Raw genomic sequence first — 21,607 nt, 5'->3', positions numbered from 1 at the left:
CCCCTGGAATAACCCGTGTGTGCTTGTGATGAGCACCTGAGATGCCTGCTACACCTCGGCCCATTTTACAGACGAGGCAACTGAGGGACGGAGAGGCTCCGTCATTCCCCCCAAGGCCACACTATGGCTCCTAATTATGGCCGGCAGGACGTTATGCCAGCTTCCTCGATCAGAGGAACACTCGGAAGCACAAAGCCATCTGCCCATAGATTTTCACAGCGATGTCATTCGTGGGAAAAATCCAGGGGGTGAAGTGACCAGGGCTTCGGTGTGGCACAAGTCCTATGGGACAGTTAATAGAGGAGATGTGACCCCGCCACTAATCTGGGCTGCACAGGGTGCACCCAGCACGCTGGCAGCCAGCGCCCCTGGAGAGAGCACAGTGCCTGGGATGGGAGGAGGTGGGATGGCACCCAGACCAGGTGGAAGGTGAGTCAAAGTCAAGATTTCTCCTTTGAAGAGCGGGTGGAGGTGTGTGTGTCTTCGCAGGACGTTCTGGGGCCTCTTCAGGTGTAAAGCCTCTGCTGATTTCCAGTGTCGGGGCAGAGTCATTTGCTGAGTGACATTTGCCCAGGGGTGGGGTAGGCGGAGGCATGAATTTGGAGGGGACCGGGGTGTCGTGCAGGTCTGCCAGGCCCTGCAACAGGACAGACTGCGCTTGATTGCCCGAATTCCTGGTGGCTCCACCTTCCTATTCGTGGGTCTCTTTTTCCCTTTTGCTTTTCTTTTGCTTTTCGTTTCTTTTTTTGATTTTTTAAGACTGCACCCACAGCCTATGGAAATGCCCAGGCTGGGGTCAAATCAGAGCTGTAGCTGCTGGCCTACGCCACATCCAGAGCAACACAGGGTCCTTAACCCACTGAGCGAGGCCAGGCATCAAACCTGCATCCTCATGGATAGTAGTCGGGTTTGTTACCAGTGCGCCAGGACAGGACTCCCTCCCTTTCTAGCAGCCTCCTCCTCGAGTTGGAGAAGGTCTCCTGCTGGGTCCAGAGGGCCGAAGACACAGCCTGGAGAGAGACGCGGTCACGCGTCTTGACTCAGTGCAGCGGGACACAGCCGAGGGCAGAGGAGCTGAGGGTGAGGGATGTGGTGTCACTAGGATGGGCACGAGAGGCCTGTTGGTTGTGAATGTGGTGGAGCCAGGCCACTCTGCCCCCACACAGGGCTGTTCCTCCTTGGCCCTCAATGTTCTTACCTGAAACTGGATTCAGTAATAGAGAGAGAGTGTGCGTGTGTGTGTGTGTGTGTGTGTGTGTGTGTACACCTGAACATGTGGAAGAAAACAGGAAGCCTCTAAAATATTTGCTCCCGAATCCTGTGGTTCCAGAGGCAGTAAAAATGCTCCAAGAGTGTCTTTTGCTTGTGAATTACCTTCTCGTGTGCCTGAATCCAGGTCCTGGTGGCTGTTTGCCCCTTGCTTGGGGCCTCCTGGCATCACCCTGGAGGAGGCTCTGACTTGCCCCGGCTTAGGGTCTGTCCCTCCTGCCCTGGGTCCAGAGGAGCAAAGAGCGGGGCTGCAGTCCAGGGCGCAGCCTCATCCAGGTCTGGGTGTTGCTGGGAGAAGGCTGATCCTCCCTAAAGGGGGCACCTGGGCTCCAGATCTTTGAGCCTGGGGCCAGTTCTCCTCTTCTCCTTCCCATGGGACCAAGAGGAAGAAGAAGGACCCACCTGTTGGTCACGCAGTGCTGGCTTTGATGGGCCAATCCTGACGCATGCTGTGGCATCCCAGGTCCCTGTGACATCTTTCTATCTGTCTGTACTTAGGCACTTGGATTGCTTTCCTTTCTTGGTTATTGGGTAGAATGCTGAAATCAACAGTTGAACGTAGATGTTTTTGTGAGAATGATTTAATTTCCTTTGACTCTATACTTAGAAGTGGAATGATGGATTCCATGCAAGTTCTATTTTCGGTTTTTGAGGGATCTCCATAATGTTTCCTATAGCGACTCTTCCAGTTTTCATCCCACCTGTGGTGTACAAGGGTTCTCATGTCTCAACATCCTGGCCAACCTTTGTAATCGCTTTTGAATAGAACCTTCCTAACTGGGATGAGATTATTTCTCTTTCAGGGTTTGATTTGCATTTCCCTGATATTTACGCCTATTGACCACGTGTTATATACTCGTTGGCCTTGTGTGTATTATCTTTGGAAAAGTGTCTAACGGGTCCTCTGCCCTAATTTTCAAATTCAGATGATTTATTTTATTGCTACTGAGTCGAATGCATTCCTTATATATATTTGGTAGTAACTCCCTATGAGATAGATGGTTTTCAAATATTTTCTGCAATTTGCCTATGTCCTTTTTGTTTTGTAGATGATTTTATTTCCTGTGCAAAGCTTTAGAGTAGTCCCACTCACTTACTTTTGCTTCTGAGCTCATTGTCTTAGTGTCATAGCCAACAAATCCTTGCCAAGTCTCATGTTAAAGAAGACTTCCCCCCATTTTCTTGAAGGGTTTAATTTCCTGGGTTATGTTTAAGGCTTTCATCCATCTCGAGCAAGTGAGTAGTGTAAGATAAGGGTCCAATTTCATTCTTCTGCATGTGATTATCCAGATTTCCCACCACCATTTATTGAAGAAACAATCTCTTCTCCACCAAGTGGTCTTATATCCCTGGTCAACTATTAGTAGACCATACAGGCAAGAGGTCATTTCTGGGCTCTTAATTCTGTTCTGGTATCTATAGGACTTTGTAATGCCAGTGCCATACTGTTTGATTCCTATAGCTTTGTGATATAATTTGAAAGCAGGAAATGTGATTCCTCCACCTTTTCCCTTTTTGAAGGAGAATTTCTTTGAGCAATGGCACATATGTGGGCATTAAACAATACACCCGCAATGGGAGGAGAAATGCCATTGTCACCCTGGGAGAGAGGTGAGAATGATCAGGGGGTCACCCTTTGGGCAGCCCATGGGGATGGGGAATCCATCCCTACTCTGCACTCCAGCTTATCTCCATAACTCACTCAGGCCTCTCCTTTATTTCCTGTGTGCCCCTCAGGGGACTGAGTCCCGGAACGCCCTCATCTTCTGAGTTTTTGTTTGTAAAATGAGGATGAATATTATTACAAGAAAATTATTAGTATAAGAAAATTATTTATGATGTATAAATACTCTGGTTCCTGGTGGTCTCCTTAACCTCTCCAGAGGTGGTTCATTTTAGAGGAAAAAATGTATCACTGTGCCATAAGCTGCTCTGAATGTAGGTGTGGGTCTGGAGGGGAGAGTTTGAGACCTGAGACAAGTTCCCTAACTTTTTTGTGCCCCAGTTGTCTCCTCTCTCAAGTGGACACAATAGGATCTCACTTGTTAGGTTGCAAAAGACTTCTCAACAAAAATAAAACATGCAGAGTACTTGGCACAATAATGAGAATGTCATACTTAGTGTGTGTGTGGACTCATTTGTGTATAACATTAGATGACATCCATAGATGCGTATATGAACAATGACTTCCAGGCTCAGGAAAGTAATTTCTCTTCTTCAGGAAAATCAGTCTCAGAGTTCCCGTTGTGGTTCAGTGGTTAATGAACCCAACTAGGATCCATGAGGATGTGGGTTCCATCCCTGGCCCTGCACAGTGGGTTAAAGATCCAGCATTGACGTGAGCTATGGTGTAGGTCACGGACGAGGCTTGGATCTGGCATTGCTGTGGCTGTGGCATAGGCCGGCAGCTGTAGTTTCAATTGGACCCCAGCCTAGGAACCTCCATATGCTGTGGGTATATCCCTAAACACATACACACACACACACACACACACAAAATCAGCCTCAGAGTTCCTGCTGTGACTCAGCAGATTATGAACCTGACTAGCATCCATGAGGATTTGGATTCAATCTCTGGCCTCTCTCAGTGGGTTAAAGGATTTTGTGTTGACATGAGCTGTGTGGTAGGTTGCAGATGAGACTTGCTCCTGTGTTGCTGTGGCTGTGGTGTAGGCTGGCACCCTATAAACCAAAATAAAATAAAATAAAATAAAATAAAATAAACAAACAACAACAAAAAACATGCTTGGAGTTCCTGTTGTGCTCCAGCAGGTTAAGGACTTGACATTGCCTCTCTGCAGAGGTGGGTTTGATCCCTGGCCTTGCTCAATGGTTAAGGATCCTGCATTGCTGTGGCATAGGCCACAGCTGCAGCTCCGATTCAAACCCTGGCCCAGGAATTTCCATATGCAACAGCTGCAGCCAATTAAAAAAATGAAAGAAATAAAGGAAAAAGACTCAGTCTCTTCATCTGTGAAATGGGACAGTTAATCTTAGCATCATCATCAGTGACACACAGATGAGGACCAAAAGGGTGGAGTGGCTGTGAAAACCCCTGGGGAGCCACAGAGCTCTGGACACATATGAGGAGGCTCAAGCCATCTCCTGAATTAGGAGCGTGGTGCAGGAGGGAGGGACACAGACTTAATGGCTCTTTTGGGGAAAAGTAAAGAGCTCGCTGCCTTGGGTGCGGCCTGCCCTGATCCATGCCTCCCGGACCTGCCAGAGGAAGGGAAGCCCAGCTCCTTAATCCAGTGCTTGCCCACAGGGTGACTCAGAGAGGAGAGCACTGCCCTCCTGCAGCAGGATTGCGTCTGGGCTGAAAGAAGTTGAGCTTCATAAATGCAGGGTCTCTGACTCACCTCTGTCCTAACATAGTATCTCCTGGTCTGAGCACAGAACACCTTCATCTCAAAGAGGCTCCCCAGGGAGTTTTACGCTCACTGAGCTGGAAAATCCTTTTTTGAAAGAAATGAAGATGGGATTAAGATGGCGGAATAGAACTAGAGCTCCACTTCTCTCCTAAAAACAACAAAATTCACAACAAAAGGCTGAACAGTCTCCACCCAAATGGACCGGAAACCTTAAAAAAGATACCCTACTCCAGAAGAAAAAGAGGAGGCCACATCCAGAGGTAGGAGGGGTGACTATGTGATGTAAACAACCCCATACCTCCCGGGTGGGAAGCCCCACAGACTGGAAACTAACTGGTTCAGTGACTCACCTACAGGAGTGAGAGTTCTGAGCCCCACATCAAACCCTCATGTGTGGGGATCTGGCACTGGGAGAAAGAGCCCCTGGAGCATCTGGCATTGAAGGCCAGTGGGGCTTGTGCACAGGAGCTCCACAGGACTGGGGGAAACGGAGACCCCTTTCTTAAAAAGCGCACACAGACTTTCACGTGCACTGAGTCCCAAGGCAAAATCTCCATAGGAATCTGGGTCAAACCTGACTGCAGTTCTTGGAGGACATCCTGGGAAAACAGGGCTGAATGTGGCTTGTTGTGAGGGAGGGACATGGAAGGCAAAGCTCTCGGGAATATTCAGCAGCTGCCTTTCTCTGGAGGGGGCTATTTTGGGAAAATATGGCCCCACATGTCAGTGCTGAGAAGCCCCTGGGCAAACAACAACCTAGGTGGGATCAGCTCCGCCTCTCAATAAAGACCCCTGAGGCACACGGCCACCTCTAATCCCATCTAGAGACTAAGCCCCACCCACCAGAGGAATAGGAATCAGCTCTGCCTACCAGTGGGCAGGCATCAGCCCTTCCCATCAGGAAGCCTACAGCAAGCCCCCCATACCAACTTCAGCCACAAGGGGGGCAGACACCAGAAGTAAGAGAGGCTACAACTCTATTATCTGTAAAAAGGTCACCACACCAAAAACCTATAAAAATGAAAAGACAGAGAACTATAACTCAGCTGAGGGAGAATGAAGAAACCCCAGAAAATCAGCTAAGCGAGGAGGAGATTCTTAGCCTCCAGGAAAAAGACTTTAGATTGTTGATGCTGAAGATGATGCAAGACATTGGAAATAAACTGGAGGCAAAGATGGATAACTTACAGGAAACACTGAGCAAAGAGATACAAGATATCAAACTTAAACAAGAAGAGATGCAACATACAATAGCTGAAATAAAAGATTCACTAGAAGCAGCTAACAGCAGAATACTGGAGGCGGAAGAATGAACAAGCGAGGTGGAGGATAGATTAGTAGAAATTATGAATGTGGAACAGAAAAGAGAAAAAAGATTGAAAAGAAATGAAGAGAGGCTCAGAGAACTCTGGGACAACGTTAAACACACCAACATCCATATTATAGGGGTGCCAGAAGGAGAAGAGAGAGAGAGAGAAGGGGACAGAAAAAGTATTCCAAGAGATAATAGCCAAAAGCTTCCCTAACATGGGAAAGGAACTGCTCACTCAAATCCAGGAAGCATAATGAGTACCATATAAAATAAACCCAAGGAGTAATACCCCTAGACACATATTAATCAAACTGACCAAAATTAAAGACAAAGAGAAAACATGGAAAGCAGCTAGGGAAAAGAAAGAAATAACATTCAAGGGAACCCCAATAAGGTTATTGGCAGATTTTTCAGCAGAAACTCTGCAGGCCAGAAGAGAGTGGCATGATATACTTCACTTGATGAAAGAAAAAAACCTCCAACCAAGATTACTTGACCCAGCAAGGCTCTCATTCAGATTTGAAGGAGAAATCAAAACCTTCCCAGATAAGCAAAAGTTGAGAGAATTCAGCAACACTAAACCAGCTTTATAACAAATACTAAAGGAACTTCTCTAGGCAGAAAAGGAAAGACAGCAACAGGAAACAAAAATACCACAAATGACAAGGCTTGCCAGTAAAGGTATATATACAGTAAAGATACAAAATCATCCAGGCACAATTATGCCACCAAAATCAGAAATCTGGGGAGGGGAGGGTACAAAGGCAGGACTCTGGAGATGCCCTTGCTATTAAGAAACCAACAACTTAAAACAATCTCATATATATATATATATAAATAGACTCATATCATAACTTCAGAGTAACTGCAAGCCAAAAATCTACAATTGATACACAAACAAATAAGAAAAATCAACTCAAATACAACACCAAAGATAGTCATCAAACCAAAAGAGGAGAGAACAAGAGAGGAAGGGTATAAAAAAGAGCAACAAAAACAAATCCAAATCAATTAATAAAATGGCAATAAGAACATACTTATCAAAATTACCTTAAATGTTAATGGACTAAACACCCCAACCAAAAGATATAGACTGACTGAATGGATACAAAAAAAACAAGACCCACATATATGCTATCTTCAAGTACCTGCTTCACTTCTAGGAACACATACAAATTGAATGTGAGAGGATGGAGGAATATATTCCATGTGAATGGGAATCAAAAGAAAGCTGGAGTAGCAATACTCATATCAGACAAGATAGACTTTCAAATGAAGAATATTTTAAGGGACACGGAAGGTCACTACATAATGATCAAAGGATCAATCCAAGAAGAAGACATACAATTTTAAATATCTATGCACCCAACATAGGTTCACCACACTATATAAGGCAACGGCCAACAACCTTAAAAGGACAAATTGACAATAACACAATCATAGTGGGGGACTTTAACACCCACTTACAGCAATGGACAGATCATCCAGACAGAAAATCAATAAGGAAACACAGGCCCTGAATGAAGAATTAGACCAGATGGACTTCATAGATATTTATAGGACATTCCATCCAAAAGCAACAGAATACGCATTCTTCTCAAGTGCACATGGAACATTCTCTAAGACTGATCACATCCTGGGCTACAAATCCAACCTCAGTAACTAAGAATATTGAAACCACATCAAGCATTTTTTCCATTCACAATGCTATATGACTAGAAATCAACAACAAGAAAAATACTGCAAAAAACACAAACACGTGGAGACTCAACAACGTGCTACTAAACAACCAATGGATCACAGAAGAAATCAAAGAGGAAATTAAAAAATTCCTTGAAGCAATTGACAACAAAGATATGACACTCCAAAACCTATGGGATGCAGCAAAAGCCATTCTAAGAGGAAAGCTTATAGTAATACAAGCCCACCTCAGGAAATAAGAAAAATCTCAAATAAACAAGCTAACTTTACATCTAAAGCAGCTTGAGAGAGAACAACAGACAAGACCTAAAGTTAGTTGAAGGAAAGAAATCATAGAGATCAGAGCAGAAATCAATGAAATAGAAATAAAGAAAACCACAGAAAAGATCAATGAAACAAAAAGCTGGTTCTTTGAAAAGATCAACAAAATTGATAAACCCTTAGCCAGACTTATCAAGAAAAAAAGACAGAGGACTCAAATCAATAAAATTAGAAATGGAAAAGGAGAAATAACAACGGACATCACAGAAATACAAGGGATTGTAAGAGACTACTATATGCAACTATATGCCAATAAAACAGAAAACCTAGAAGAAATGGACAAATTCTTATAAAGGTACAATCTTCCAAGACTAAACCAAGATGAAATAGAAAAGATGAACAGACCAATCACAAGAACTGAAGTTGAAACTGCGATTAAAAAACTTCCAACAAACAAAAGTCCAGGAGCAGATGGCTTCACAGGCGAATTCTATCAAACATTTAGAGAAGAGCTAACATCTCTCCTTCTGAAACTATTCCAAAAAATTGCAGAGGAAGGGACACTCCCAAACTCATTCTATGAGACCACCATCACCCTGATACCAAAACCAGACAAAGATACCACAAAAAAACTACAGGCCAATTTCACTGATGAACATCGATGCAAAAATCCTCAACAAAATACTAGCAAGCCACACCCAACAATACATCAAAAGAATTGTACATCATGACCAAGTGGGATTTATCCCAGGGATGCAAGTATTCTTCAATATCTGCAAATCAATCAGTGTGATATACCACATTAACAAACTGAAGAATAAAACCATATGATCCTCTCAATAGACATGGAAAAAGCCTTTGACAAAATCCAACACCCATTTCTGATAAAAACCCTTCAGAAAGTGGGCATAGAGGGAACGTACCTCAACATCATAAAGGCCATATATGACAAACCCACAGTGAACATCATTCTCAATGGTGAAAAGCTGAAAGAATTCCCCCTTGAGATCAGGAACAAGGCAAGGATGTCTGCTCTCACCACTACTCTTCAACATAGTTCTGGAAGTCCTAGCCACAGCAATCAGAGAAGTAAAAGAAATAAAAGGAATCCAAATTGGAAAGGAAGAAGTAAAACTATCGCTATTTGCAGATGACATGATACTATACCTAGAGAATCCTAAGGACTCTACCAGAAAACTGATAGAGCTCATCCATGAATTTGGCAAAGTCGCAGGATACAAAATTAATACACAGAAATTGATGGCATTTCTATACACCAACAATGAAAGATCAGAAAGACAAATTAGGGAAGCAATCCCATTTACCATCACATCCAAAAGAATAAAATACCTAGGAGTAAACCTACTTAAAGAGACAAAAGACCTGTACTCTGAAAACTATAAGACACTGATGAAAGAAATCAAAGATGACACAAATAGATGGGAAGACATCCCATGATCTTAGATTGGAAGAGTCAATATTATCAAAATGACTATACTACCCAAGACGATATACAGACTCAATGCAATCTCTATCAAATTACCAAGGAAATTTTTCACAGAACTTGAACAAAATATTTTAAGGTTTGTTTGGAAGTACAAAAGACCCAGAATATCCAAAGACATCCTGAAAAAGAAAAATGGAGCTGGAGGAATCAGGCTCCTGGACTTCAGACTATACTACAAAGCAACTGTCATCAAAACCATATGGTAGTGCCACAAAGACAGAAGTATAGATCAGTGGAACAGGATAGAAAGCCCAGAATTCAACCCACGCACCTACAGCCAACTAATCTATGACAAAGGAGGCAAGAATAGACAATGGAGAAAAGACAGCTTGTTCAATAAGTGGTGCTGGGAAAACTGGACAGCCACATGGAAAAGAATGAAATGAGAACACTCCCTAACACCATACACAAAAATAAACTCAAACTGGATTAAAGACCTAGATATAAGACCAGACACTAAAAACTCTTAGAGGAAAACATAGGCCAAACACTCTCCGACATAAATGACAGCAACATCTTCTCAGATCTACCTCTTAGAGTAATGACAGTAAAAACAAAAATAAACAAATGGAACCTAATCAAACTTAAAAGTTTCTGCACAGCAAAGGAAACACTAAACAAAATGAAAAGACAACCCACAGAATGGGAGAAAATCTTTGCAAATGAATGGACTGACAAGGGATTAATCTCTAAAATCTATAAACACCTCCTACTGCTCAATACCAAAACAAACAAACAACCCCATCAAAAAATGGGCAGAAGATCAAAACAGACAATTCTCCAAAGAAGACATATAGATGGCCAAAAAACACATGAAAAGATGTTCAACATCTCTCATCATTAGAGAAATGCAAATAAAAACCACTACGAGGTACCACCTTACACGAGCCAGAATGGCCATCATCAAAAAGTCTTCAAACAATAAGTGCTGGAGAGTGTGTGGAGAAAAAGGAACCCTATTACACTGTTGGTGGGATTGTAAATTGATGCAACCACTGTGGAAAACAGTATGGAGATGCTTCAGAAAACTACCATTTGACCCAGCAATCCTACTCCTGGGCATCTATCCAGAGAAAACCACGACTCGCAAAGACACATGTACTCCACTGTTCATTGCAGCACTATTTTCAATAGCCAAGACATGGAAACAACCTAAATGTCCATCTACAGAGGAGTAGATCAAGAAGGTGTGGTACATAGACACAATGGAATATTACAACCATTCAAAGGAACAAAATATGAGCATTTTTAGCAACATGGATGGACCTAGAAATTATCATGGTAAGTGAAGTCATTCAGACAATGAGACACCAAAATCAAGTGCTTTCACTGACATGTGGAATCTGGAAAAATAGAACAGAATGAGCTTCTTTGCAGAACAAATGCTGACTCACAGACTTTGAAAAACCTATGGTTTCCAAAGGAGACTGTTTGGACGGTGGGGAGATGCGCTGGGGTTGTGGGATGGAAATCCTATAAAATTGGATTTCGATGATCTTTGTACAACTATAAATGTAATTAATTCATTGAGTAATAAAAAACCGTACAAACACAACTTTAAAACAAAGCTGAATTGATAAAGAATTCAGTGAATACCTGCATATGTATATACATATAGATATTTATTCATATATATATTTTTAAAAGGCCAGCACTGCGTGACCAACAGGTGGGTCCTTCTTCTTCCTCTTGGTCCCATGGGAAGGAGAAGAGGAGAACTGGCCCCAGGCTCAAAGATCTGGAGCCCAGGTGCCCCCTTTAGGGAGGATCAGCCTTCTCCCAGCAACACCCAGACCTGGATGAGGCTGCGCCCTGGACTGCAGCCCCGCTCTTTGCTCCTCTGGACCCAGGGCAGGAGGGACAGACCCTAAGCCGGGGCAAGTCAGAGCCTCCTCCAGGGTGATGCCAGGAGGCCCCAAGCAAGGGGCAAACAGCCACCAGGACCTGGATTCAGGCACACGAGAAGGTAATTCACAAGCAAAAGACACTCTTGGAGCATTTTTACTGCCTCTGGAACCACAGGATTCGGGAGCAAATATTTTAGAGGCTTCCTGTTTTCTTCCACATGTTCAGGTGTACACACACACACACACACACACACACACACGCACACTCTCTCTCTATTACTGAATCCAGTTTCAGGTAAGAACATTGAGGGCCAAGGAGGAACAGCCCTGTGTGGGGGCAGAGTGGCCTGGCTCCACCACATTCACAACCAACAGGCCTCTCGTGCCCATCCTAGTGACACCACATCCCTCACCCTCAGCTCCTCTGCCCTCGGCTGTGTCCCGCTGCACTGAGTCAAGACGCGTGACCGCGTCTCTCTCCAGGCTGTGTCTTCGGCCCTCTGGACCCAGCAGGAGACCTTCTCCAACTCGAGGAGGAGGCTGCTAGAAAGGGAGGGAGTCCTGTCCTGGCGCACTGGTAACAAACCCGACTACTATCCATGAGGATGCAGGTTTGATGCCTGGCCTCACTCAGTGGGTTAAGGACCCTGTGTTGCTCTGGCTGTGGCGTAGGCCAGCAGCTACAGCTCTGATTTGACCCCAGCCTGGGCATTTCCATAGGCTGTGGGTGCAGTCTTAAAAAATCAAAAAAAGAAACGAAAAGCAAAAGAAAAGCAAAAGGGAAAAAGAGACCCACGAATAGGAAGGTGGAGCCACCAGGAATTCGGGCAATCAAGCGCAGTCTGTCCTGTTGCAGGGCCTGGCAGACCTGCACGACACCCCGGTCCCCTCCAAATTCATGCCTCCGCCTACCCCACCCCTGGGCAAATGTCACTCAGCAAATGACTCTGCCCCGACACTGGAAATCAGCAGAGGCTTTACACCTGAAGAGGCCCCAGAACGTCCTGCGAAGACACACACACCTCCACCCGCTCTTCAAAGGAGAAATCTTGACTTTGACTCACCTTCCACCTGGTCTGGGTGCCATCCCACCTCCTCCCATCCCAAGGCACTGTGCTCTTTCCAGGGACGCTGGGTGCCAGCGTGCTGGGTGCACCCTGTGCAGCCCAGATTAGTGGCAGGGTCACATCTCCTCTATTAACTGTCCCATAGGACTTGTGCCACACCGAAGCCCTGGTCACTTCACCCCCTGGATTTTTCCCACGAATGACATCGCTGTGAAAATCTATGGGCAGATGGCTTTGTGCTTCCGAGTGTTCCTCTGATCTAGGAAGCTGGCATAACGTCCTGCCGGCCATAATTAGGAGCCATAGTGTGGCCTTGGGGGGAATGACGGAGCCTCTCCGTCCCTCAGTTGCCTCGTCTGTAAAATGGGCCGAGGTGTAGCAGGCATCTCAGGTGCTCATCACAAGCACACACGGGTTATTCCAGGGGGAGGTCTGAGCAGCCTGCCTGGCAGAGAGCCCTCAAGCCCTCAGTCCTGGGTGGCGTCAGCATGAGTGCCTGGAGCTGTGTGCCTGGAGACCAGGCAGCCCCTGGTCACATCAGGGGGGTGAAGGACCCTGGGGTTCCTTTTATTGCGAGGGGGAGGGTGTTTGCTGCTCTTCCCTCGCACCCCCACTCTGGGTGGGGGATCCTCTGTCAGGGGAGGACACAGACCTGGTCAGGGGGGTGCCGCTCGCCCAGGAACCTGGAAGGAGTTCCCGTCCCCAGGTTGGGGGGCTGGGGGCAGAGGGGAGAGCGTGGGGGAGGGGGGAGGCCCGCTCAGCTGCAGGAGCCAGGGGTGCAGGGGCAGGGCCAAGAGAGGTCAGGGTTGGGAGCCCCTGCCGGGGTCAGCCTGGGGGCCCCTCCTGGGCCCTGGGGCCAGAGCCCTGGAAGTGGGCGTCGGGCAGCAGGGGCCCCTCCCAGTTCTGGGCCTGAGTCCAGTGGGCTTGGTCAGAGTCCAGAGTCTGCTCCTGGGCCTGCTTTTGAGACCGAAGCCCAGGGGCCAGGGTCTGGGAACGGAGCGTGTGTGGCAGGTTGGGAGCTCAGCCTCGGGGCCCGGGGGGCAGCAGGGGTGGAGATGGGCAGATCAGGGCAGAGAAGCACAGGAAGGAAGGAGTCCAGCTCAGAAAGATGCTTTATTGCTGTGGGAGGTCTCAGAGCCTCCACGGAGCAGGGCACAGACCTCCTGGGCATGTGGAGCCTCCAGAGGGCGACTGTCACCTTCCCAAGGGTGAGCAGGTGGTGCCAGGCTGCCCCAGGGACCAGGGCACCCAGCTCCTTAATGAGGAGACCTGGCACTTGGAGGGGAGGGGTCGGTGACTTTCCCTGAAAAGATGATGCTCTGGGTGTCTTTGTGAATTATGGAAAACAGAAAGGGCCTGTTGAAACGCACCGTCAAAAACTCTATGGATGTGACTTCTATGCTGATTCCCGTGGCAGCAGCTCCTTCCGTGCCCTCCTCGTCCACGTCAAGCACAGCTCTGTGGACCACCTGCGGGGACACCAGTCATTACCCACCAGAGAACTCCTCTAAGGGGACTGACACTCATCCAGCAGCAGCTGCTGGCCTGTCACTGTGCCGTCAGCCTGCTCAATCTGCTTGTTCCCCCGACAGACCTTTCAGTGGGGTCACGCAGTTGTGATGCACGGGTGTGCAAACTGAGGCTCCAAGGCTCAAAGCGAGTTGCCCAGGGGTCACAGAGGCAAAGAGCAGGGGCTCCCTTCTCTCTTAAACCAGAGACGGTGCTGCCCCCCCACCCCCAGCCCAGCTGCAGGAGGCAAGGAAGCCCCTTTTCCTACGGACAACTGTCCACGGCCCGTCCACGGCCCGTCCACGGCCAAGAAGCAGATGGGCTGGGGTGCCTTTTGCACGTGTCCAGCCTCAGCTCCGTGTCCCTGGGGCCTCGGCTACTTTGCAGAGGATGTGGCGGCTTCCCAGCCCGGGACCACGCGGCCCCTCGGCACACGGGCATCCTTTGGCAGGTGGGATGCAGGGGAGACTTGGGGGCTGCCCGGTCACCCCCATTCTCTCTGACCACTCTGCTTCCAAGGTCTCCGTGCCAGGGCCCCTGATGTTCTTCCCGTGGGCTCTTCGTGTGTTTGCATCAAGACGGCTCTATGGCCAGTGCTATCCTCTCTTTCCTCTGACCCGCTCTGCTAGGCACCGCACACCAGCCAGGAAGCATGATCTTCCTTTTGAGGGGAAAAGTTGGAGGGGTACAGGAGTTTAATCATCTGCCTCTTCAGGCTGTGCACGATGGGGCCTGGCCTGGGGGGTCCCCAGCTGGATCTCCCCGGGTCCTTCCGCATGGCAGGCTTCTGGGTCACATCACCTGTCAGGTCAGATGGGGACCTGGCCACAACATGAGAGTCACCCAGGGAGGGGGACTGAGTTACAAGAAAGGCAATGACTTTGCCAGTTCTGGTTTACCCGAGCGTCTCTCGGGCCCTCGCTTTTCACCCTCCGATGAGGAAGATGGACTGTCCAGTGTGAAGACTGACCTGGGAAACTTGCAGGCGCACTTGATCTGTGATTCCTGACAGGTCAGCCTGGCGGCTGAAGACTTTCTTAATGCCCAGCTGGGGAAGGATGTCATGCAGCGTATAGTCCCCGGAGATGGAAAACCGTGGCAGGTAGAGGGCAGTTATCCGTCTAGGAAACAAGAAAATAAACGTGAACTTCTGCTCGGGAGGCTGTCCCACTGATCACCCCTCACAGCACAGCCTCCTTGGCTCCACGCCCATTGCCGCCTTACCCCAGAAAAGAAGGTTCCTTTCCTCGGGTTCTTAACCCCCCAGGCTACATCTCCTGAACCCGTCAGGCCTCCGTTCACCTCTGCAGGAGTCTATCAGGCCAGGCAGTCACCAAGGCTGGGGCTGGGGCGGTGCCCACGCCTGGTCCTGCTTCTTCCCTGGGAGCCTGCAGGGCAGCGGGAACCTCCCTCAGTCCAACAGGGAGTCCGCAGCTGCTGGGAGACTCTGCTGTGGCCACTGGCTCCACGGGCACCGAGAGGGCTTGCTGGAGGAGGTGCCACGGAGCCCGAGTCCCAGAGGTGGGAAGGAGCTGGCTGGGAACCAGGAGGACGGGGGGCAGGCGGATGCACTTGCAGCAAAGAGGGAGGAAAGAGGGGCTGCCCCACAGTGTGGGGGGCAGGGAAGTGAGGGCTGGGCAGGGGCTTGGGGGGACATGGAGGGCTGGGGGCTGCATCCAAGGGCCTTGGGGACATCAATCAACGAATCGAAGGGCCCCCTCTTGCCTTCCACACCCATTACTCCCTTGGATCTGCCGAACCTCCCACTCAGGACAGTGGATCAAGGACTGTCCCTCTCAGGAGGGAGCTGAGCCCCAGAGAAGCAGAGGGAGTGGCTGGGGGACTGTGAGCCTGGGAGCGGGCCTCTGGGGCTGGAGCTCTCCCCCACCACCCCCTGCACTGCTGCCCACACACCCTCCCTGTGCCTCTTGCAGACACAGGGCCAGCACTGCCTCTCCCTCTGTTGTCCTCTTGTTCTTCCACGTTCTGGCCTGTGTGTCTGCCCACATTTTATCCAGAATCCACCTGCTTCTCACACTTCCTGGCTCCCTCCTGGTCCAGCCCCAGCTGCTGCCCCTGGGTGACTGCACTGGGCTCCAGGCTGGCCTCCCTGCCTCCAGGTTTGTCTCTGCAGACTGGTCTCCACTCAGCCCCCAAGGGGATCCCGCTGGAACGTGACCCAATCAGTCATTCTCTCACTTCAGACCTTGTGCTGACTCTCCGTTTACATTGCGGGGGCGGGGGGAGGGGGGTGGCAGTCAAGGGCTCTGCAGCCCCCACAGAACCTGACCTCCCCGGGGGCCCTGACCTCTCCCAACTTGCCCCCTCCCTCCCTCTGCTTCTGCTGCTCTGGCCTCCCTGGTCCTCAGTCACAGCAGGCTCCTCCTGCCTTCGAGGCTGTGCACAGGCTGTTCCCCGTGCCAGGAATGCTTTTCCCTGACATGGTCTCGGGGCTCAATTCCTCACCTCAAACGTCATCTGACGGTCACCCTATTTAAAGTCTCAAACGACGTCTGGGGTCGAATTTCCTAATCCTTTTATTTTACTTTCCTAGGCCCCCCTCCCCATTCCTTCCCTTTCGACACACCAGAGAATTCATTTCATTTGCTCCTTGTCCGTCTCCTCAATTACGCACTAAGCCGCGCCAGGGCAGGGGTTAAGGCTTCGTCTGCCACCCTCCCCTCGGGATCTAAATTAGCCCCTGCACATAGTAGGTCCTCAGTGATCCTGCGGAGCCCGCGCGGAGCTGACCTCAGAGCCGGCCTCCCCTGAGCCCGGATGCCAGTCAGGGTTCTGACCCGGCGCCCCCCTCAGACTGGCAGAGGCAGAGTCAACGCGTGGGAGGGTTGGGGGGGGGGTGTGGAAGATGCCTGAAGTCCGGTTCTTCTCCGAGTGCGAGGCGCCTCGGCCCCTTACACAAAGGAAAACTTCAGGCCAAGGCCACGCAGGCACCAAGGGGCAAGGTCATTCCCGGCTGGGCTCTCCCGCCTCTGCCCCCGGCCCAGGACGGGAGTGAGGCCCCGAGTGCTGGGCATCAGGAGTCCAGGACAAGAGGGAAGGGCCCAGGAGGCAGGTGCCCCCCGCCCCCTGCAAAGCACCGGGTGCTGGGGACAGTCACCTGGGGTGCAGGGAGGCTCTCCACCTCCTCAGCGTCTCCGGGAGCAGCTTGGCTTCCACGGCCGCCATCCTGCCGTCGTCAGGGAGGATGAAGAGGGCGCTGTCGTTGCTGGTGTACGGGAGCTCCACCACCGTGCAGGCCAGCTCCTCGTCCCGGAAGTAGGGCACGGTCCGGCCCATAATGCCCATCATGGGCACCCTCACCGTCCTGTTCTTGCTCACGTGGAAATCTGCCTCCGTGGTAAAGTTGGGATTAAAGGGCATCTTCCACTGGGCTGGAGGCAGAGGGAGAGTCGAGAGTCTGAGATGCAAGGGCTGCCTACCTCTGCCCCCTCTGCCCTGTTCCCTGGGGGTGAAGACACCCCCACACACCAACACCCCCACGTGCCCCTAGGGGCGGCCTCCTAGGTCTGCACATCCTCCTGGGCAGGTGGGGACGCCCTTGGGGATGGGGTGATCCCCACAGGTCGGGGGGAGAAGGGGCCAGGAAGGAAGCCTGGGTAACTGTGCTACGTGAGGAACCAAGAGGGATGTGGGGGGCAGGGGAGAGGTGGGCGCAGGCTGGGCCTGGGGACAAATGGGACATGCTGGTCCTTGTGGGAACAGCATGAGTGACCAGAGGTTAGGCGTTGGCCTGGAATGGAGGGCACTCCTTCGCCCAGGCTTGGGGACCAGGCTGGAGCAGGAGCCCCGTGGGGCCCGGGAGGGCAGGGCAGGGTCAGCAGAGGAGAAGGCTCGGGTCTCCCCACCCCGGGAGTTTGGAGCACTCAGTGGGGGGCTTCTCCAGCAGAGCAGAGCCCTGGGGCTTCCCTGAGTGTGTGGTCTCCCCACTTCCGGCTTTGTTCCCAGCCTTCCCTGTGTGCCCATGAGTGGAAGGAAAGCTGAGCTGCCTGGGGTGTCCCTGGGGCAGGTGGGTGGGGGGACAGATTCGCAGGACAGGACAAGGCAGGGAGGGAGGGCAGGAAAGCACAGGAGATTCGAACATCAAACATCCCAAGACGGATCTGGATGGTTTCCCAGAGACATGCGATTCTGTGCCTTCATTTACAGAGGAAAACCCAGGCAGGCCCTGGCCGCTGCCAGAGCCCAGCGGGAGCCCCTGGCTCGGGACTAACCTGCCTCCCCACAGCCAGTGTCTCTTAGGCCCCTGACCGCCCCGGCCTCAGCGGCCCTGGTGTCCTTATCTATTCCGGGTCCTCTCTGTGCGCTGCTGGCTTCCGGTGTGAAATCTGCCTTCCCGCTCATCATCATCGAGTCCCGGGCTGAGGTGGGCAAGGCTCAGTTTCTATCCGTGGGAAGGGGCCCTGGACCAACCGGAAACTGGGAGAACCTCCTGTCCTGGCTGCTCCTCTTCCCTGAGGCTTCCTCCCCGTGAGGGCCTTGCCACGCCCACTCGCTTACGTATCAAGGAGCACAGTTGAAACCCCGGGGGTGGCCGGGCTCCCCAGAGGCTGCCTCAGGGGGAGGCCAGCTGCCAACCCCACCTCTGCCCCCAGAACCCAAGTCCCCTTCAACCTGACCCAGGTCAGGCACAGGCCGCGGTGTGCCAAGTGCAACCCTTCCTGAGCGTGTCCAAAAGCGTCTCATTGCTCAGGAACCTGGCGTCCCGCCCGCCCCAGGGATCTGAAAGCAAAGCTCCCTCCACCTGCCAGCCAGGCAAAACTGCAGCCAGCATACAGGTCTCCCTCTGCCCCAGGCAAAGGCTTAGGAGGCTTCCGAGCCCTTAGCTTCCGCAACAAAAACCGCCACTTGGAAAAACCCCAAATAGACACATCCTATGTTTGGGACACAGCCTCGGTGCCAAGCCCCCCTCGGCCAAGGGCAGCCCCCCCGCCCCCTGCCCAGTAATGTTTTAACTAAGGACACACTGGCTGAGGCAAGACAGAAATAAGCCCGAAGTTACAAGACTTCATGTGTTTCCCTCTGAACCCAAACAGGGCACCCACCTTTAAAGTAGATGCAGTTCACCAGAACCAGGACTGTTTCCGGGGAAAGTTCTTTGAACAAATCCACAATTTTCCCCTTGGTCTTATTCTTTACATAGTCGTTGATGAACTTTACGGCAGCATCGGAGTCCTTAAAGCTGATGGAGAAGGCCTCGGAGTGGTACAGCTCACGGGCCTCTTGGACGAACTTGTCCAGCAGCTTCAGCCGCTCACCAATGAACATGGCGTTGCCCACGTTCAGCTGCAGCAGGTTGCTGGGTTGGCTGAGGGCCTGCAGGAGGTGCTGGAAGCCCTGGTGGATTTCTGCCTCGGGGGTCTCTGTGAGGTTGAACTTGAGGCCTTCCAGGAGCTCTGTCAGGGTGGGGCCTCGGGCCCCCAGAGACAGGAAGGCCAAGGCCATGGAGACGCTCAGCGGGGAGAAGATGACATTCTTACTGGGGTCTAAAGAAACCAGCTGCTTGTAGAGGCTGAAGGCGAAGTCGGTGTTGCTGGAGACGACGGCGGTGTTGGGCGCTGGCAGCTTCTTGATCTGGTCCTTCAGGGTCACAATCTTTGAGGCAAGGTCATCCGCTGGGAGGCAGTGGACCCTGGAGCAGAGCCCAGCCACCAGGAGCCCCAGAGCCAGGAAGAGGGACATGCCCTCTGCCCTCATGTCTGAAAAGCAAAACTCCTTTAGGTCTCAGAGGCCAGAAGCTGCCCCGAGCACCTCCCCTTTCCCCTGTGTGGCCTGCATATTCTGCTGTCTCTGCTGCTCTGTCACCTCCCAGGGGGAGGCACTCCTGGGCTCCCATCATCCAGGAGGCTGCTCTGGGCTCCCTCTCAGCCTTTGAGCAAGTGCGAGAATGGTTCCCAGGCTCCCCAGTGGACAAACTGGGCCCAGAGAGGGGAAGGGGCTTTTCCCAGGTCCCACAGCGGGCACGCGGAGGAGCGAGGGTGAGAAGCCGGGGTGCCAGGCTCCGTCCGAGGTGGGGAAGCTGGTGATGGGGGAGGTGCTGTCCAGGGAGAACCTGTCCCCCTCCTGTTGGGGGAGCAGACACCCTCAGAGGGGACTGGGAGGCAGGGGCTCCTTTTCCGCTAGGTCCCCTGGGTGTCCCCAGGTGGAAGCCCAGGGAGGAGCCCTGCCCTGACTCAGGGGTCACAGGGCCCCTCCTGGCCTCTTGATGACAAGTGTGACCTCAGGCAGGCCGGCACGTCGTGGTGCCTGGTCACAGTGAGGGTTCAGGGAGCGGGGCCCCCAAAGGCATCGGGAGCAGAACTGGAGCCTAGGTGGCCCTGCTAGGGGCCGGGGGAAAGGCCCAGGTTGCTGGAGTGTTCTTTCCAGTCCCTGCCAGGTGCCCACATGGTGGGTGTCTCCACCATCAGCGTGGAAATGCCTCCAGGTGGGGAGGAAGCGGCCTGGCCTCAGGGTCTCAGAGACGTGAATGAGGGTTTCATTGTGATCGCTTGTGATGGCTCTGTGGTGACAAGCAAGTGACTAAGGCTCTCTGAGCCCCAAATCCCATTTCTGTGCAACATGTTGAATGGCTCAGGTGACATAAGTGATGCCTGGCCAAGAAGAGGAATTCTCGGGCTGTCACCTCCTCCCCACGCCACCCCCTCTCAGTACCTGCAAGCCTCTCAGTATCTCCAAGCTGTGGTCCCTGGGGACAGGGCTTCAGTGCCTCTGCACAAAAGCCTGAACGAGGCTGAGTTCAACGGTGGTGACCTCAAGAAACAGGATTATCTCCCTTCAGCCTCTGCCCACTCAGCGCAGAATTTAGAAGAGATGTTTGGATGGCGGGGGGTTAGGAGGGAGGAGGGGAAGAGAGAGAAAAGCAGAAGAGGGAGGGGGAGGCGAGGGAGCTGAGCTGAGTCTCCTGCAGAGGCCAGCGGAGAGGCTGTTGGACAAGCCCAGGAGAGAGGCAATAAATCGCCACCACTCTTTGTTTCCTTTGGTCTCACGCAACCATTTCTTTCAAAAAGAGTTAAGCCATTTCCCCCCCCAAAAAATTTATTGGAGAAATAGCCCGTGTCTGCGAGGCCAGGTTGGAGGGCTGGCTGCGTTTTTGCGGGTCTGTCCCTTCAGTGGCTGGACAGACGCACCTGCCTGTCGGCTTGGCCCGGGGCCCTGGAGGTCTCCCTGGAGACCCCATGGGCTCTGCCCAGAGCAGTGCCCTGTGCCAGGCAGGGAGACCACCTCGTGGCACTCACGGAGGTCTGGCCCTGGCAGGGGAGGGGGGGCAGAGCTGCATGAGGGGCACAGCTGGCTCGAAGCAGCATCCCACAGAGGCAGAGCCTGAAGGGACCCCCGGAGCCCTGGGGCAGGTCCCTCCCTTTGCAGGATGAAAAAGAGCCCCAGAGGCAGGACAGGTCCTCAGAGGGCGCAAAGCCGTCCTCGCATTGGACACACGTCCTGCCTCCCTCCTGCCCACCTGCCACTGGCCCCGGGCCAAGGCCTAGAACCTCCTGCCAAGGGGCCCCTGTGTCCCCGAGTGGGAGCATCAGGGCTTACCTGCCTCACAGAGCGGGATGCGCTGAGTGGAGCCAGAGCCGCCACCTGCCCGCAATGCTGGGCTTTCCAGGGGCCGCTGCCCATTTATCCCCGCAAAGGTCCCCTCCCCTGTTTGGGAAATGTTTGCAGTGACAACACAGTGTTCCGTCCTCAGACTGGAAATGGGCAGCTGATCATTTCTGGTAACAGCATTTACTATTTGAATA

General features: G+C 51.7%; 1 protein-coding gene across 1 annotated transcript; it reads right to left on the bottom strand.

The window, feature by feature from the left end:
- Nucleotides 1-13,432: 13,432 nt before the first annotated feature.
- LOC125135655 (serpin A3-8-like) lies at nucleotides 13,433-21,455 on the bottom strand. Its single transcript, XM_047795976.1, has 5 exons — nucleotides 21,402-21,455; nucleotides 18,911-19,564; nucleotides 16,966-17,239; nucleotides 14,818-14,968; nucleotides 13,433-13,807 (listed from the first exon to the last, which is right to left on the bottom strand). Exons 2-5 carry the CDS (start codon nucleotides 19,560-19,562, stop codon nucleotides 13,595-13,597), a joined length of 1,290 nt encoding a protein of 429 aa, XP_047651932.1. The 5' UTR covers nucleotides 19,563-19,564; nucleotides 21,402-21,455; the 3' UTR covers nucleotides 13,433-13,594.
- Nucleotides 21,456-21,607: the final 152 nt, after the last annotated feature.

This window comes from Phacochoerus africanus, chromosome 9, assembly GCF_016906955.1.
Source record: "Phacochoerus africanus isolate WHEZ1 chromosome 9, ROS_Pafr_v1, whole genome shotgun sequence".
NCBI classification, from domain to species: domain Eukaryota; kingdom Metazoa; phylum Chordata; class Mammalia; order Artiodactyla; family Suidae; genus Phacochoerus; species Phacochoerus africanus.
The sequence above is the reverse complement of the archived record's forward strand: the minus strand, read 5'-3'. Positions and strand labels throughout refer to the sequence as shown.